At 45.5% G+C, this 19,451-nt stretch overlaps 1 protein-coding gene across 5 annotated transcripts in view; it reads right to left on the bottom strand.

Moving 5' to 3' along the window:
- Positions 1 to 19,451, bottom strand: part of IL12RB1 (interleukin 12 receptor subunit beta 1) — a 485,568-nt gene that overhangs the window by 168,185 nt on the left and 297,932 nt on the right. For all 5 annotated transcript variants that reach the window (XM_068233781.1, XM_068233782.1, XM_068233779.1 and 2 more), the window contains one exon: positions 13,320 to 13,427. In XM_068233781.1, coding sequence (XP_068089882.1) covers positions 13,320 to 13,427 — 108 coding nt within the window. The remainder of the gene's footprint in view (positions 1 to 13,319; positions 13,428 to 19,451) is intronic.

Here is a 19,451-nt window from a genome sequence, read left to right as displayed (position 1 = left end):
AGAGGAACAGGGCTTCCAAAGAGGGACTGTCCCTCCAAAAGAGGGACAGTTGGGAGCTATGCAAAATGCAGCATCTAACACAAAGTTGCAAAGCTTTGCACTGATTTTGTCAGTACAGTTCTAGCTGTGATGGCATCTTAATTGACAATTTACTCTCCAGGCTGACACAAAACTGGGATCACCATTTTTAATGGTTATTCCATGCTGATGAGTGTGAAATAAGTTTCTTCCTTGTGCAGTCTACATCCAGACACACTCCTCCCTCCTATTCTTTTCTGGCCACAGCAGATCATGTAAGCTGCATACACAAGGTTGTCAGCTTGAAAACAGCAGGGTTTTGCTCATGATGTTGGACACCATTTTATATTGTGCTGTAAGGTACTGATAGGGCCCCGGCTCCATGGCAATGAGTGCTACATCCTTCTCCTTTTATACTTGAGAGTAGGGCATCAGTGGCATGGTAACAGTGGTAATGAAATGCGAAGGGGACTGCATGTAGCTGGAAATTAGTAGTGTTGATGAATGGTGATGCACATGGTAGCAGTGGCGGACACAGCCAGCAGTGGGCCCCTGTGCAAAATATCAATTGTGGGCCCTCCTGACCTGCGGCATGCGAAGCGCACCGCGGCAAAAAATGGGCGTGGCGATAACCTGCGGCGCGCGAAGCGCAGCGTGGCAAAAAATGGGTGTGGATACGCGCCGCGGCAAAAAATGGGCGTGGCAATGACCGGATAAGGGCGGAGCTAACTGTAATTTAAAGTGATCCCGGGGTGAGAGTGATATGGAGGCTGCCATATTTATTTCCTTTTAAACAATACTAGTTGCCTGGCGGCCCTGCTGATCTATTTGGCTGCAGTAATAAACTGAATTACACCAGCAACAAGCATGCAGCTTAATCTTCTCAGTTCTGACAATATTGTCAGAAACCCCTGACCTGCTGCATGCTTGTTCAGGGTCTATGGTTGAAAGAATAAGAGGCAGAGGACCAGAATGGCAACCAGGCAACTGGTATTGCTTAAAAGGAGAGAAATATGGCAGCCTCAATATTATTCTCACCTCAGGTTCCCTTGAAAAGTGCAATGCAAAGACAGTGGGCCCAAGTTTTGGTGACCCTTTCCCCAGAAAATTTACATAATTGTGCAGGTTTTCTCAAGAAAATACACATAATGTGAGCAGATTTGCCCAGAAAATACATTCAATCATGTCGGCAGATTTGCCCAGAAAATACATTCAATCATGTCGGCAGATATGCCCAGAAAATACGTGCAATGATGTCGGCAGATATGCCCAGAAAATACGTGCAATGATGTCGGCAGATATGCCCAGAAAATACGTGCAATGATGTCGGCAGATATGCCCAGAAAATACGTGCAATGATGTCGGCAGATATGCCCAGAAAATACGTGCAATCATGTCGGCAGATATGCCCAGAAAATACGTGCAATCATGTCGGCAGATATGCCCAGAAAATACGTGCAATCATATCGGCAGATATGCCCAGAAAATACGTGCAATCATGTCGGCAGATATGCCCAGAAAATACGTGCAATCATGTCGGCAGATTTGCCCAGAAAATACGTGCAATCATGTCGGCAGATTTGCCCCGAAAACACATGCAATCATGTAGCAAATTTGCCCAGAACATACATGCAATCATGTGGCAGACCTGCCCAGAACATACACGCAATCATGTGGCAGACCTGCCCAGAACATACACCTGCTAAAATAAATAATAAAAAAAACATTTACTCACCTGCAGCAGCAGACCTCCTGTCCCAGCCTCCATCCGGCGCGCAGCTCCCATGGGTGGTTGGGTGGATAGGTAGCCTGGTGGGTGAGTGGGTAGGTAGCCTGGTGGGTAGGTAGCCTGGTGGGTAGGTAGGTAGGCAGCCGGGTGGGTAGGTAGGTAGCCCTTAGCCGGGTGGGTAGGTAGCCTGGTGGGTGGCTGGGTAGCCGGGTGGGTAGCCTGGTGGGTGGCTGGGTAGGCGGGTGGGTAGGTAGCCTGGTGGGTGGGTAGGTGGGTGGGTAGGTAGGTAGCCTGGTGGGTGGGTAGGTAGCCGGGTGGGTGTGTAGGTAGCCGGGTGGGTGGTTAGGTAGCCAGGTAGGTAGCCGGGTGGGTGGTTAGGTAGCCGGGTAGGTAGCCGGGTGGGTGGTTAGGTAGCCGGGTGGGTGGTTGGGTAGCCGGGTGGGTGGGTAGCCGGGTGGGTAGGTAGCTGGGTGGGTGGTTAGGTAGCCGGGTAGGTAGCCGGGTGGGTAGGTAGCCAGGTGGGTGGTTAGGTAGCCGAGTAGGTAGCCGGGCGGGTAGGTAGCCGGCACGGTGGTTAGGTAGCCGGGTAGGTAGCCGGGTGGGTAGGTAGCCGGGTGGGTAGGTAGGAGGGTGGGTGGGTGGTTAGGTAGCCGGGTAGGTAGCCGGGTGGGTGTGTAGGTATCCGGGTGGGTAGGTAGCCGGGTGGGTGGTTAGGTAGCCGGGTGGGTGTGTAGGTATCCGGGTGGGTAGGTAGCCGGGTGGGTGGTTAGGTAGCCGGGTAGGTAGCCGGGTGGGTAGGTAGCCGGCAGGGTGGTTAGGTAACCGGGTAGGTATCCAGGTGGGTAGGTAGCCGGGTGGGTGGTTAGGTAGCCGGGTGGGTAGGTAGCCGGGTAGGTAGCCGGGTGGGTGGGTAGCCGGGTGGGTGGTTAGGTAGCCGGGTGGGTAGGTAGTCGGGTGGGTGGTTAGGTAGCCAGGTGAGTAGGTAGCCGGGTGGGTGGTTAGGCAGCCGGGTAGGTAGCCAAGTGGGTGTGTAGGTATCCGGGTGGGTAGGTAGCCGGGTGGGTGGTTAGGTAGCCGGGTAGGTAGCCGAGTGGGTAGGTAGCCGGCAGAGTGGTTAGGTAGCTGGGTAGGTAGCCGGGTGGGTAGGTAGTCGGGTGGGTGGTTAGGTAGCCGGGTAGGTAGCCGGGTGGGTAGGTAGCCGGGTGGGTGGTTAGGTAGCCGGGTAGGTAGCCGGGTGGGTAGGTAGCCGGCAGAGTGGTTAGGTAGCCGGGTAGGTAGCCGGGTGGGTAAGGTAGCCGGATGGGTAAGGTAGCCGGGTGGGTAGCTATCCGGGTGGGGGGCCCGACTCCTATCCTCCCTCCCTCACCTCGGGGGGCCCCCCTCCCGGTATGCGCGGCGGCCGGCGGGAGAGCAGAAAATACAGGAAGTCTCCGGCCGGGGCTGCAGCAGACCCTAGAGGCAGCTGGCGCTTGGTCTCCCGTGTCTCCAACTTTGTACACTGCTTGCTACTTCCTGGTTTAGTAGCGAGCAGAGATACAGAGTTGAAGACAGGGGAGACCAAGCGGCAGCTGCCTCTAGCGTCTGCTACAGCCCCGGCCGGAGACTTCCTGTATTTTCTGCTCTCCCACCGCATGAGGGGGGGGGGGCCCGAGGTGAGGGGGAGGACAGGAGTCGGGGCCCCCCAGGTTAAAAAAAGATAAAAAAGTAGAGTTAAAAAAAAAACCAGCAATACTTAATGGGCCCCTGAAGCAGGGGAACTTCAGGGGCCCTCGTGCGGCGGCACGGCCTGCACGGCCGTATGTCCGCCACTGCATGGTAGGATGCATGTGACTATGTTCACATAAGCATCCTTTGTGATTTGTGTTTCCTGCTACTGTATATGTTGGCTGTAGCAATATGTAGTATTGCAGTTTAGCCGCTAGATGTCTCACTACTGTTATTAAGGATTCAGTTTTGTACAACTCGTTGGTTCCTCCCTGTGTATGTGTAAAGGACACAGGTTTGTGTGATAAGCATGACTAAAGCCTCTCAGTTATAATTTACCATGTGTGTCTGCAAATAGAAGAGACCTAACATAACAAACATGGTGGCAGCGGTGTACAGGACTTCAGAGCAACAAACTGAACTCACAAGAAGAGGCAGCAATCCTGCAAGGAAGAGACAGCCACAGCAACAGTGAGTAAAGTGTCCCTGTACAGTTAAAGACAGCATGGAGAGTGGATTGAAACCCCCTGGGAAAATAGATGTGAGTTCATCTAATCTGGCCCAAGCATGGAAGCAATGGAAAGAAGAGTTCACACTGTATGTGGATTTCACAGTAGCGCCCAGTGATGAAAAGCGCAAAATAAAACTGTTCCACTACTTAATAGGAGAGAAGGGCAGAGAAATATCACAGACTTTAGTCAGAGGAAATGACATAGAGAATATGACTGTGAAAGACATTATTCAGATGTTTGATAAACAATGTGACCCTAAAAAGAATGTAACTGGAAAGATTTCGTTTTTTTTTCAAGAAATCAGGAGACTGGAGAAACCATAGACAGCTATGTTACAGACTGAAAATACTAGCAGCAAGCTGTGAGTTCAGTGATCTCAAAGACTCTCTAATCAGAGACAGGATTGTATGAGGAATCCAGGACTCTCACCTGAGAGAGGCCTAGTGCACACCAGAGCGGTTCTGCTGCGGTTTGCGATCCGCTTGCGGGTGCAGAGCCGCTTGGGTAATGTATTTCAATGGGCTGGTGCACACCAGAGCGGGAGGCGTTTTGCAGAAACGCATACTCCCGGGCTGCTGCAGATTTTGGATTGCGGATGCGTTTCTGCCTCAATGTTAAGTATAGGAAAAACGCAAACCGCTCTGAAAAACGGCAGTTCAGAGCGGTTTTGCAGGTGGTTTTTGTTACAGTAGCTGTTCAGTAAAAGCTTTACTGTAACAATATATGAAATCTACTACACCAAAAACGCTTCCCAAAACCGCAAAATGCTAGCTGAAACGCTACAGAAAAAGAAGAAAAAGCGTTTCAAAATCTGCTAGTATTTTGCGGATCTGCTAGCGGTTTTTGGTGTGCACCAGACCAGAGAGATTACTGAGGCCTGGTGCACACCAGAGAAGTTTTTCTGAGGGCCCATTTCCACTATCACTTGCAAATTCGCATAGCAATTGAAGTGAATGGGACTGTTTCCACTTGTCAGGATTCCTGTGCGTTTTTCTGTGCAGAAAAAATTCGGATGGCAGAGCCATCAGAATTCGCATACCGCATACCGCTATGCGAATCGCATACAATGCATTTAATAGGAAATTTGCATGCGGTTTGGGTATGCGAATTTTCATGCGAATTCGCATAGAAACAATGGAAAAAGCACACCAGCACTGCCATGGTTAAATTCGCATACATCGTCATCCATGCGAATTCGCATGCGACTTCGCATGAAAATTCGCACACACCCGCATGCGAAATTTGCATCCGCATGCGAATTTTTACCGCGGCGATTCGCACCGCACAAGTGGAAATGCAGCCTGAGCGTTTTGAGTTTTTAAATCTGCTGCTAATGTTATCCTATGTGTCTGTGCACACTGGAGCAATGAGGTTTTGTAAAAAAAACCTTAGCATTACATTGGGAAGAGCTTTTGAAACCTCTAAAAGCTCTTCCCAATGTAATGCTATGACCTAGTGCACACCAAAAACCGCTAGCAGATCCGCAAAATGCTAGCAGATTTTGAAACGCTTTTTCTTCGGCCTAGTGCACACCGAGCGGTTTTTGGAGCGATCCGCCGGCCGCATCCGCCTGGAAAAACGCTTGGCTAATGTATTGCAATGGGATGGTGCACACTGTCGGTTTGAGGTTTTTGCCAAGCCGCAAACGCGCCTCCTGCTGCGCGTTTGCGGATTTCAGAAGCGTTTCGTCCTCAATGTAAAGTATAGGAAAAACGCAAACCGCTCTGAAAAAAGCTACTTCAGAGCGGTTTGCCAGGCATTTTTGTTACAGAAGCTGTTCAGTAACAGCTTTTACTGTAACAATATGTGTAATCTGCTACACAAAAACGCACCCAAAACCGCTAGGTATGTTTAGAAAACCTCTCTAAACATACCTAGAATCGCTCTGAAATCAGCTCCCAAAAACGTTAGCGTATTGCGGATCTGCTAGCGGTTTTGGTGTGCACTAGGCCTTCTTTTTCTGTAGCGTTTCAGCTAGCAATTTGCGGTTTTGGGAAGCGTTTTTGGTGTAGTAGATTTCATATATTGTTACAGTAAAGCTGCTACTGAACAGCTACTGTAACAAAAAACGCCTGGCAAACCGCTCTGAAGTGCCGTTTTTCAGAGCGATTTGCGTTTTTTCCTATACTTAACATTGAGGCAGAAACGCATCCGCAATCCAAAATCTGCAGTAGCCCGGGAGTATGCGTTTCTGCAAAATGCCTCCCGCTCTGGTGTGCACCAGCCCATTGAAATACATTACCCAAGCGGATCCGCACCCGCAAGCAGATCGCAAACCGCAGCCGAAACGCTCTGGTGTGCACTAGGCCTGAGAGAGGAAAATCTAGATCTAGAGAAATGTACTAAGATATGAAATCAAAAGTTTGCTTTCTTAAAACAGAAAGAATTTGCGATAATTCAGGTTGGAGTGAGGTTGACACTGCTGAATATATGCAAATTAACCATTGTTACCCTTAGAAGCTAAACGCACCTCCAGAACTGCTGGAATGCAATGATGTGTCAGCTTGTTAATTTGTACAGAGCCAGAATAATTCAACATGCATACAGACTGTTTTAGATTGTTTGATCCTCATCAGTGCATGGCATGGATTAATTTGGCTCTATGGGGTAGGGCTTGTAACACCGAGAGGTACAAACTAACCAGCAAGCTTATGGTGACCCAGAACTCATTGGAGTGTGTAAGGGACTACAATGGTCCTAAAAGCCCCCTTACTAAAATGCTAAGAAATCAAAAGTTTGCTTTCTTAAAACAGAAAGAATTTGTGATAATTCAGGTTGGAGTGAGCTTGAGATGACTCCCAGTGTAACACCGCTGAATATATGCAAATTAACCATTGTGATATGCAGAGCCTCTCAGCTCACAGATGATTGAAAGTTCAGTTGGTGTGCATGCTGTATCAGTCACACACAGGAGGCAGAAGTTTCCAGAAAACACCATATGGTGTAAATATTGTGGAAGAAGACATGAGAGAGACAAGGAGAAGTGCCCAGCATATGGACAGTTGTGCAAATCCTGTGGAAAAAAAGAATCATTTTGCCACTCAGTGCAGACAGAAAAGACTAAAACAGACACCAGTAAACACAGTGACACAGAACACAGACTCTGACAGTGCTGAAGACTTGTGGTGGATACAACTACAGCCAGCAGCAGAGAGTGTTAATATGGTAACGCAACAGGAATACATAGGGCCCAACCGTCCCGATCTCGTCGGGACTGTCACGATTTGGGGGGGCTCTCCCGCTGTCACGGTATGAGCCCCCCAAGTCCCGGGCGGCAGTGGGCAGCGAGTAAAAAAAATGATCGAGGCGCCAGCCGCGCCTATATGGTATGCGGGATGCGGCCATAGCATTATTACCTCCCTCACTCCTTCCCTTGAGATCTGCCCCCCTGTGTCCCCATTAGCAGAGTGCGCAGCGAGCGGAGCGGGCTGTAATTACCTGCGTCCATGCACGGGTACCGATGTCCAGCTTCAATCTGCTTCCTGTGACGTCGCAGGAAGCTGGATGCAGACATCGGTACCCGTGCATGGACGCAGGTAATGACAGCCCGCTCCGCTCGCTGCGCACTCTGCTAACGGGGACACAGGGGGGCAGATCTCAAGGGAAGGAGGGAGGGAGGGAGGTAATAATGCTATGGCCGCATCCCGCATACCATATAGGCGCTGCTGGCGCCTCGATCATTTTTTTTTTTTGCAGTGGCACCCATCCTGACCCTCCTCCCCACCCATGGGCACCCTTACCCTCATCCCCACCCACGGGCAGGGTGTATGAGGGTATGTTTAGTAAAAAAAATATATAAGGGCATAAATATAAATTAAAAAAAAATCTTCAAAAAACGATGGTAGGCGTCTGATGGGGGTGTGGTTAGGGGTGTGGCCAGTGTCCCGGTTTCCTAGTTTAAAATGTTGGGAGGTATGGGAATATAAGGATGCAAAACAACTTTTTGCAACTTTCTTGCTGGAGGAGAGACCTGTCAGATTTCAGCAGTTATACCAGAATCAATGAGAAGGAGCATATTAGGGCCCGTTTCCACTATAGCGTTGCGGAATCGCCGGCGAATCACCGCAGGCAAATCGCATGCGGGTGCGATTCCACATGCGTTTTTTGCCGCGATTTCGCATAGGTAAGGCTGTATGCGAATTTAACCATGTCACTGCCTGTGTAAATTAACATTAATACCTATGCGAAATGGCATGCGAATTCGCGGCAAAAAACGCATGGGGAAAACGCATGCGATTTCCCTATTAAATACATTGCGTGCGATTCGCCTGCATTCCACACGCAGGCGAATTCTGAGGGCCCTACCATGCAGATTTTTTCTGCACAGAAAAACGTGCGGGGAAACGCACAAGTGGAAACAGTCCCATCCACTTGTACTGACTGTGCGAATCCGCATGCGGGCAACGCATGCGGATTCGCGATAGTGGAAACGGGCCCTTAGAGAGATTGCACTCCACTCACACGGGTGTAGAAGGATGTCTAAGCAGAGCACGGGAAAGTGTTTACTGGCCAGGAATGAATGATCAAATAAAACAATGGATTGCAAAATGTGACCTATGTGCATCATGGTCTGACAAGCAGCAATAAGAAACTTTTCAACCACATAAAATTCCAGATAGGCCATGGTCCAAAGTAGGCCTAAATTTGTTTAGGGCTCTTTCACACTAGAGGCTGCGGTAGAAAAGGCTGAAAGTCAGCCTTTTGCTTAACGCCAATACATAGCGTTTTCAAAGCGTTTTGAAAGCGTTTTACAGCTCATATGAAAACGTCCTTTTTTTTTTTTTTCTATAAAAATAAGTGAACAAGTCAGCTGTAAAACGCTTTGAAAACGCTGAAGTTGGCGTTTTCCATTGACTATCATTGAAACGCCAACAGCCAACTTTGGCTGTAAACAGCCCTGAAAAAGCTCCTGGGAGCGTTGAAATGCAACGCTCCAAAACGCCGAGTTAGATGTGAAAGGTAAAATGAAAGTCTATGGACTTTCATTTTACCTTAGAAAACGCCAACTTCGGCTGTGGCGCTAAAACACCGAAAAAGTCCTCTGGTGTGAAAGCGCCCTTAGCTGGAATAACAAAGAGTACTTGGTAACTGTGGACTATTTCTCCAACTTCTGGGAAGTGGACTACTTACAAGACACAAGGAAAAATACAATGATCAAGAAACTGAAAGCGCATTTTGCAAGGTATGGCATTCCAGAGATTGTATTCTCTGATAATGGGCCTCAGTTTACCTCGGATGAGTTTAAACAATTCAGCAGGTTGTGGAATTTTCATCACCAAACCTCATCACCTGGATATCCTCAAAGCAATGGTAAAGCAGAGTCAGCAGTAAAGACAGCCAAAAGACTGATGCAGAAAGCAGAACAGTCTGGTACAGATGTTTATTTGAGTTTGCTGGATTATAGAAATACCCCCAGTCAAGGCTTGGAGACTAGTCCAACACAGAGACTTATGAGCAGGCGCACTAGGACTCTATTACCAACCAGGAGTCATCTGTTGAGACCAAAACTTGTGGAGAATTGCAAAGAAAAACTGCAGAGGAATCAAAGTCGACAGGCATTGTACTATAAGTCAGCCAAAGATCTACCTGAGTTTCAGAAAAATGATACAGTAAGCGATCAGTCAATGAACAAGCATCAAAAACAGTGGCATAAGGCAAGAGTTGTGCGGAAATTAGATTCTCGGTCCTATGAAGTGATAACAGAGGAAGGAAGAAAACTGAGAAGAAATCGGAGACATTTAAGAAAGACTGAGGAAAGATTCAGGATGAGGCCAAGTGAGCCAGATTGGGGCAAATACACTTATCCATCTACATCTGCAGATACAGAAGCAACAAGAGCAATACAAGGAGAAGAGCAGAGAGAGACTGCAGTTGGCAGAGAGACTGCAGTAGACATTGGTCTGCCTGTATCAGCATAAGAACATAGACAAGCACCTTATGTAACACGAGCAGGCAGAACAACTAGAAAACCAGCTCATATGAACGATTATGTTTAATGTACAAACTCTCTAGACAGATCAGTATAGCTAGAGTTGTAGACTTTTCTACATATACATATATGCTGTGTTGTGTTTACCTTTTGTCAGTTAAAAGAGAAAGGATGTAGCAATAGGAAGTATTGCAGTTTAGCCACTAGATGTCTCACTACTGTTATTAACCACTTCACATCCAGACCTTGTTTTCCCCTAAAGGACCAGAGCAGTTTTGACGCTTTAGCGGTGTCCCTTTTTAATCACCAATAAATTCATCTGTACTCGTGCCACTTTTTCAAGACAAACTAAGCTTTCATTGGGGGTATTTGGTTGAAATTAAAAGTTCCTCTCTATGCATTTTAATGGGAAAAGGGGGGGGGGGGAGATAAAAAAAATGCATTATTTCTTAAATTTGACCAATTTCTGTTTATAAATAAAAAGTGCGATTGACATAAAAACTGTGCCACCAGTTAAAGTCGCCCCAGTATAGATATCCAGATGTGTCCCCAGTATCACCCCCCCCCCAGTATAGCCAGATGTGTCCCCAATATCAGCCCCCCCCCCCCCCAGCATAGCCAGATGTGTCCCCTATGTTTGCCACCCCCAGAATAGATTGACAGATGCACCCCCAGATGCCCCTCTTTATAGCCAGATGTGTCCCCGGGATCAGGATTACCCCATTATAGCCAGATGTACCCCCAGGATTAGCACTGCCCCCCCCCCCCCATTATAGCCAAAGGTGCCCCCAGTATTAAGTTATGCCCCCCCCCCAGGTGCCTAGATGTGCCAAATTTGTAACCCCCCCCCCCTCCCCTTGGTTACTCAGATGTCCCCCTGTCAGTTTAACACCCTGCCTTTACATATCCCCCCCCCTCCCCCAAGAATCGATAGCCAGATGGCCCCCCTGTCCCTCCCCCACCAGGCAGCCCCCTCCGTACAGAAATAGTTAAAAACAAATGCACAAGCAAGCAGTCTCACTCACCTTACCTCGGTCCTGCGACTATCCTGAAGTCTGATCCTCCGATCACCGCTCTGCATTCAGCCGCATATTGCCGGTAGCCCGGGTCCCGGCTTGATGACGATGAAGGATGAGGAAGACAGAGCAGTGAAGCAGAAGGATAAAGGAGGACAGAGCAGTGAAGCAGGAGGATGAGGACAGAGCAGTGAAGCAGGAGGATGAGGACAGAGCAGTGAATCTTACTTCCCCAGTCCTGTGCACGCACGAGGGGGGAGGGGGCGGAGCTGAGCAGAGCAGCAGCTGGCCACATACTATTGCAGAGAAGGGAGCACAGCAGCATCCTTTACTGCATTGGTAAAGAGGAGGAGGTGGCGGCCATTCGGGGACTGGATCCGCCTCTCCCATATAAGGCGCCTGTAGGCTTGTGTCTACAGTGCCATATGGTAAATCCAACCCTGGGAGCAGGTCACTGAATTAAACTGTGGCTACAAATAAGCATATACTTTTTTTATACCACCTCTCAGCTGTGATCTATGGTGGTATAACTCTGTGGAAAAGGTCACTGAATCAGACAAGGACTACAAGTAAGGGTGTACATTTTTTAGCACCTCTCACATGTGATCTTGGTGGTGCAACAGTAGAACTGCAAAATCATTTAACCCTTTGCACACGGACATGAGCCTGAATTCTGTTTTTTCTTGTAACTTATCCTTGTGGCCATGGTTTAATCCAGTGCTCTCTTTCTTTTCCAGTCTGTGACCATTGTCAGCATACACGCAGCTTATGCTGGTGCGTGTATGGTGCACATGTATGTATTTTGTAGCTCCCTTGTGGGATTAGTTTGTCCCAAGATAGGATGTTAGGATATGTGCAGCTAACTTTTGATAGGCTGATGCACTGAGTGCTTACATTATGCATGTTGTAGGGCCAGAGGAGTTAGGACACATACAAACTCCGGGGTGCCTCTATGCCAGGGCTGGGCAAACTTAAAGCAGTCCAGGCCACATGTTGCAGACCACAGGCCGTATTCCTTAACTTCTAACTCCTCTTCCCCTCCCTCCCTGCAGAGTTGAAAGTGGGCGGTAGGGGATTTGAAACTCACCTTGATTGCCGTTTCCTGCGTTGCGTCGTTGGCTGCCAGCGTGTAATACACTGCCACATTCCAACGTCATGTGACAACCTGTTGCTATGGAGATGTGACATGGGAATCGGCGATCGAGGTGAGTTTCAAATCCCCTGCCGCCTGCTCGCAACTCTGCAGGGAGGGAGGGGGGAAGGAGAGAGATCAGAGATGCAGTGCATCCAGGCTGGATACAGCCCGCGGGCTGTAGTTTGCCCAGCGCTGCTCTATGCAGTGTATGTAACTACACTAAACTTAACTTAGCTGTAGGGATAGCAGTGGTTCCTGGATGATTGATTTGCATGAAAGTATTTGCATGTAAGTGTGCAAAGGATTAACTGATTTTGTTGTTTTGTTGGCCACACCCCCCTTGGCACCACCCATAAAACTTATTTAAATGTCCTAACTTGAGGTGTTGAGCCTGGATTCTGTGGTTTTTTTTTTTTTGTTACTCCGTGGAACAGGTCACTAAATGAAAGCATACAAGCGAATACTAGTGGCATAGCAATAGGGGGTGCAGAGGTAGCGACCGCACCGGGGCCCCTGGGCCAAAGGGGCCCACTAGGTGCCCTCTTTCATCCATCTTATTAGCTTTTAATTGGTGCTATGCTGGTAATGAACACCTCTATATGTGCATTACACAGTAGCAAGCCTTAGCACACTGTTTTCTTACTCAAAATACACCTCTCTAACACTACAGCTGTCCTTGTTAGGTTTTGGGGCTCCATAGCAATAGCGCGTGTGGGGCCCCATGAAATACTCGCACAGGGGCCTCAAGCTCCTTACTTACGCCACTGGCGAATACATTATCTCTGGTATAATCTTTGAAGGCGCAACTGTGTGAAACAGGTCACTGAATTAAACAACAGTGACTACAAATAAGGATTTTTTTTTTGTAACACCTGCTTTGGTAGTGCAAGTCTGTGGAACAGGTCACTGAATAATCCCTGTCAGAGGTGTAATGTCTGTGAAATGCTGGTCTTTGGATTGTAAGCTCGCAAGGGCAGGGCTCTCTCCCCCTTTTGTGTCTTGAAAATTGTTATACATTTTATTTATCATATTACTCTGTATTTAGTATCATTTTTGTATTTTGTCACTAATTATGTATCTTGTATATTGGTGTACACCATTGTCTGTATTATTATGTACCCCATGTTTGTTTCTTACTTTGTACGGCGCCACAGAATATGTTGGCGCTTTATAAATCAATAATAATAATAATAAACAGGTCAGGGCATTTCAACACAAACTGCGTTAGACCATGCTCATATAGTTTTTCCTTACACCTACATGAAGTCATCTTTACCTGCAGGTATGAATGCTGATTCGCTCCATTCACTCCAAACGCCTTCTTCATACCTCTGACGAATCTGTATGTTATGCTCCTTATCATCAAGATGCAACGTGCAATATTCTGTGAGAAGACCATATATTCAAAAATCAAACAAAGGTTTTTCCAGCTTCAAAGGGTATAAAGATTGTTTTCCTTTAACATTTCATATTTAATTAATTAATCACCATTGTTTATGCCATATACCTAACTTTATTTGATTGTAATTTTGTATTGTAACTTATCATACTTTCCATACTGTTACTATGTCTTAACTGTTTTTATCTTGATGTGATTCATTTTCCAAAAAACAAAGTACAGAAACATTTATTAAACACATGGACATGAAATAGATCATTTTTTACATGTATATTTTAGCATTAAAGCACCACTGCACTACCAGAATAGCCTATAAAAAATCTGCATTTAACCAGTAAGTACACTGCATACTGTGAAAGATTATGTAGGCCTCAATGACAGGGTGTTGATTAATACCAACAGGTTATTCCAGTAGCACAAAAAGTGCTGGTTGAGGATTATTAACAATATTTTTGATACGTATGTATTATGCCGTCTGTAAAGTTTGGCAGCTTGTTATTAAAGTTCTGTTTGCTCCACCAGATCTGACCATTTTTTAAAAGCTGAAAGTCCTGGCTTTCTGTTGCACTTAGTCCCAAGTCGGTATAATGCTCCGTTCCCAAGTTATGGGGTTTTGAAGGAGGGGTGTCCCCTGAACTTGGCTGCAGAAAGTGCAGTTACAGAAGTACGGAACGAACACGACATGATGACAAGCAGCACACCTGGTAGGTCTTCTTCCTTCGCAGCATAAATCTTTGCCTTAAAAACTTATGTCAAGTGCCCTGGGTCTCTCATTACAGATGAAGGAGTGGCGCAGCTATGCACCTTAGTCTCCTCTCTGGCTTACTGGCATGGGCAGGAGACTCAATTCCACTGTGCTATCTGCAGCACAGTGCAGGGGACACCCGTCCCCCAAACCTCCCCCTAACTTGGGAATAGGGTATTGCACTGACTCGGGACCCAGTGCAAAGGAAAGCCTGGACTTTTAGCTTTGCAAAATTGGTTAGATTTGACTAGGGGATCTAACAGAACTTTAACAAAAAGCTGCCAAACTTTCCAGACGGGATAATACGTAAGTACCATATTTTTTTGTGTATGGGTGGTCCATGTTCATCCTTATTAGATTATAAATATTGGACACAACTCTTGACATCCTATAGCGTAATACTGTGTCTGAGGCAATGCCCATCACCATAGACAGTGCAACCAAGAGTTCTGTGATGAGGTGTGTGCAACCTCCACCATGGGAATACGCTTATGCTGCAACCCACACTCAAATCTAACTGCTTACCAAATACTAACCACTCTTTGCTCAGGATACACGTTTTGTGGTTTTGTGGTTGTTATCGCCAATCACAGCTCCTCTATTTCAGGGGTTATAACACAGCCTCCACCTACAATGAATGCACTCACAATAGCGTAGTATGTCTGTATTTTAGGTTTTGATACTCTGAATTAGGATTATGAGGAGGACCTGCAGTACAGTCTCAACTCAACACAACTGTCTAAACAGTCTTGCTGTGCACAGTATTCCCAACTACTTACCAAATGACTTGCCACTCACTGCTCATATGAAGTAGTGGAATTGCGATTAATATAATCCCTCTACAATGCCAGACTACACTCCAGAGCACTGAAGATTGCCAAGGACCCCTCACACCCTGGCCACCAGTTCTTCAGTCAGCTCCCCTTGGGGCGGAGGTACCTGAGGTATCGGTCTATCGCTACAAAGACCACGAGACACAAAAACAACTTCTTCCCCACAGCGGTAGATTTGCTGAACTCTATAAACTCTGCCCATGCTCTCCCCCCTTAGATTTTCTGCCTGCAACCCAGTTAGTATGGCTAAATGTGGTTTATGTATATTTTTGTATACTATTATGTGATGGAGTGATGTCTATTATGTCCTATGTTCTGTTGTCCCATATGTTTCTATGTACATGCCCTGTATTTATTTGCCAAGCCTAATTCCGGGCACGACTCAGTCGTGCTTGGCGAAATAAAAGCGATTCTGATTCTGATTCTTAATATATATGCACACACTAACTTCAATGCTTATAGTACTCCAAAAGCTAACATTTCTTTTATTCTCATTAAAAAAAACATAAAAGGTTCCAATAAAAAAACATCAAAAATGGTCCAGCCAAACAACAGTATGCATCTGCTATCTCCAGCACATAAAAAAACATACAGTGTCTCTTTCAAATACACGCCAGCTTCAGGGTAATTGTGAGAGATTTTTATTAAAATGGCATGACAATTTCTTGATACTAATGGTAACCAAATCGACCACTCTGTTTTTCAAATAGACTAGGCCCTTATTCAATTAACTTTTTATTTATTTATTTATATAGCAACATATTATGTAGCACTGTATAGAGTATATTGTCTTGTCACTAACTGCCCCCCAGAGGAGCTCACAATCTAGTCCCTACCGTAGTCATATGTCTATGTATGCATAGTGTTGTACATGTTTCATAGTCTAGGGCCAATTTAGGGAAAAGCCAATTAACTGATCTGTATGTTTTTGGGATGTGTAAGGAAACCAAAGTGCCCAGAGGAAACTCATGCAGACACGGGGAGAGCATACAAACTCCTTGCAGATGTTGACCTGGCTGGGATTCAAACCGGGGACCCACCGCTGCAAGGAGAGAGCGGCAGAGCTAACCACTACACCACCATGCTTCCCTATCTGCCCTTTTTCTCCAGAGTTTTCTCCTAGGAGATAATTTTTCATCCTCATATTTCTTTAAATTAACTTTTCAGCAGTTTGCAATTACAGTAGTACCAAACATTAAGGGTACGTTTCCACTAACGCAAATTTGCATGTGTTGTCCACATGCACATTCGCATAACCAATACAAGTGGATGGGCCTGTTTCCACTTGTCAGGAATTCTGTGCGGTTTGCTGTGCAGAAAAAATCTGAAGGGCAGAGCCGTCAGAATTCACATGCCGCATGCCCGCACGCGAATCGCCGGTAATGTAATTGAATAGGAAAACCGCAAGCATTTTTGTCTTGCGGTTTTCCATGCGTTTTTGCATGCATCGTCGCATAAAAACCCATGTCAATGCTTACCGGCATTGACATGGTTAAAATCGCACAGCGCAAACCGCAAGCGATTCTGCGTGAAAATCTGCATGGTAACGTGAACGAATCCGCACCCGCATGTGGATTCGTTGACGCGATTTTCGCGTCAAAAACGTGTCAAGTGGAAACGTACCCTAAAAGAAAAGGTGATACTAAAATGATTACAGAGCAACCAAGCAGCTCAGGGTGACCCAAACCACTAGGAATATATAGGGGGACAAAAGGGACCAAAAAGCCCTCCTACTAAAAAAGCAAAGCTTGGTGTAAGTGCCTTCTTAAAACAGAAGGAAATTTGCAATAATTCAGTTATAAATGGACATTTGTGGTTACCCACAATGCACTACTACTAAATATGCAAATTATCTCTTTTCGCCCTTGTTAAGCCAAGCAAGCATCCAGAACTGCTGGTGCATAGCAAGCCTATAGCTTTAAGTTTTACACAGCCATATCAAACCCACATGTAGACAGCCTGTTTTGGACTTTTGGTCCTCATCAGTACATGGCAGGGATTGATAAGGCTGTATGAAATAGGGCTTGGGCGAGTACAACAGAGCAACCAAGCAGCTCAGGGTGACCCAAACCACTAGGAATGTATAGGGGGACAAAGGGGGACTCCAGTGAAAATAATGTAGTAAAAAATAATGTAGTAAAAAAAGTTCTTCATTTTTTACCATAATTATGTATAAATGATTTAGTCAGTGTTTGCTCATTGTAAAATCTTTCCTCTCCCCGATTTACATTCTGACATTTATTACATGGTGACATTTTTACTGTGGGCAGGTTATGTAGCTGCTCCTAGCTGTTTTGGCTGTTAGAGACAGCTGTAAACAGCTAATTCCTGTCTGTGAACATTGTGGGCACATACATGGCAGATGAAATTCAATGTTGACAAATGTAAGGTCATGCATTTTGGACGTACTAATGGTCTAGCACCATACAAAATAAATGGGATACAGTTGGGGACATCAAACTTGGAGAAGGACTTAGGAGTACTCATTGACAACAAGTTAAATAATCGTACTCAATGCCAAGCAGCTGCAGCTAAAGCTAACAAAATTTTGGGATGCATTAAAAGGGAAATAAAAACTCGAGATGCTAGCATAATATTGCCCCTGTTTAACTCTCTAGTAAGGCCACATCTGGAATATGGAATTCAGTTCTGGGCACCACATTACAAAAAAGATATTGCAGTTTTAGAGCAGGTGCAGAGACGAGCAACAAAATTGATGCGTGGGATGGAAGGTCTCACTTATCGAGAAAGGTTAGATAAACTGGGTTTATTTAGTCTAGAGAAAAGACGCCTTAGAGGGGATCTAATTAACATGTATAAATACATCAGAGGGCAATATAATACCTTGGCGGATGAGCTTTTTGTCCCTAGGCCTTCTCAAAGGACTAGAGGACATGATCTGCGCATGGAGGAAAAATGTTTTAGCCATTTATTTAGGAAAGGGTTCTTTACAGTAAGAGTGATTAAGATGTGGAATGCATTGCCACAGGAAGTCGTTATGGCAAACTCTATACCTGCATTTAAAGGGGGCTTAGATGCTTTCCTTGCGTTGAAAGACATACATGGCTACAATTACTAGGTAATGCCTAATGATGTTGATCCAGGGATTTTATCTGATTGCCATCTGGAGTCGGGAAGGAATTTTTCCCTTTAGGGGCTAATTGGACCATGCCTTGTAAGGGTTTTTTCGCCTTCCTCTGGATCAACAGGGATATGTGAGGGAGCAGGCTGGTGTTGTACTTTATACTGGTTGAACTCGATGGACGTATGTCTTTTTTCAACCAAAATAACTATGTAACTATGTAACTATGTTACATTGTGGCAGTTTGCCCAGAGTACCGCGGTCCCAGAGCTTCTTGTGGGAGGGATTTCAGCACAAAATCAGTCATACAGCGCCCCCTGATAGTCTGTTTGTGAAAAGCATGATATTTCTCATGTAAAAGGGGGTATCAGCTACTGATTGGGATAAAGTTCAATTCTAGGTTGGAGTTTCTCTTTAAAACAGAAGGAAATTTGCAATAATTCAGTTATAAATGAACATTTGTGGTTACCCACAATGCACTACTACTAAATATGCAAATTATCCCTTTTCGCCCTTGTTAAGCCAAGCAAGCTTTCAGAACCGCTGGTGTATAGCAAGCCTAAAGGGATAATTTGCATATTTAGTAGTAGTGCATTGTGGGTAACCACAAATGTTCATTTATAACTGAATTATTGCAAATTTCCTTCTGTTTTAAGAAGGCAATTACAATAAAATTATTACGTAATTTTTGCCTAAATGGTGATTTAAAAGGCATTTTGTTGACAAAATATCGTGAAAATATCACACAAGAGAAAACTCAGGAGAAAAATTGAATTGCATATGAGCCATTGGGCCTAAACTACAGTTGTAGTACGCAGGGAGTGCATAGTAATTTTACCATTACTAGTGCAGGGGAAGCACCGGCCGATAACCCATTAGCGCTAGGTGCGTTACCACAGTGATGTGCATGCTAGCATACAATGCACCCCTTAGCCTGGTATAGGCCCAATTTATCTTGGGAATAGTAACCATAATAATATAGTAACATTTGACCTGAGGCTTAACAGAGTTGTGAGCAAGGAGACTCTTAAAACTATGAATTTTTAAAAGGCTAACATTAAGAAGCTCAAGAACTCATTAAGTCTGGTAGACTGGGAATAGGATAGTGAATTACAGGCAAACACTGAAATCAAATAGCTAACTTTTAAAACGAGTCTTAATATCTATTGCAGAATATATATACAGTACCTTATTGGAATAAATTCTTGATAAAAAAAAAAAAAAAAGCCAGTATGGGTAAATAATATAATTTTGGACATGAACAAAGGGTGCCTATAGCCTTACAAAAGTTTGGTATTTACCTAAGTATGGAAAGAGGGACAGTTGGGAGTTATGTAAAAATCCATAGT

The sequence above is a fragment of the Hyperolius riggenbachi genome, chromosome 1 (genome assembly GCF_040937935.1).
Source record: "Hyperolius riggenbachi isolate aHypRig1 chromosome 1, aHypRig1.pri, whole genome shotgun sequence".
In the NCBI taxonomy this organism is placed as follows: Eukaryota; Metazoa; Chordata; class Amphibia; order Anura; family Hyperoliidae; genus Hyperolius; species Hyperolius riggenbachi.
The sequence above is the reverse complement of the archived record's forward strand: the minus strand, read 5'-3'. Positions and strand labels throughout refer to the sequence as shown.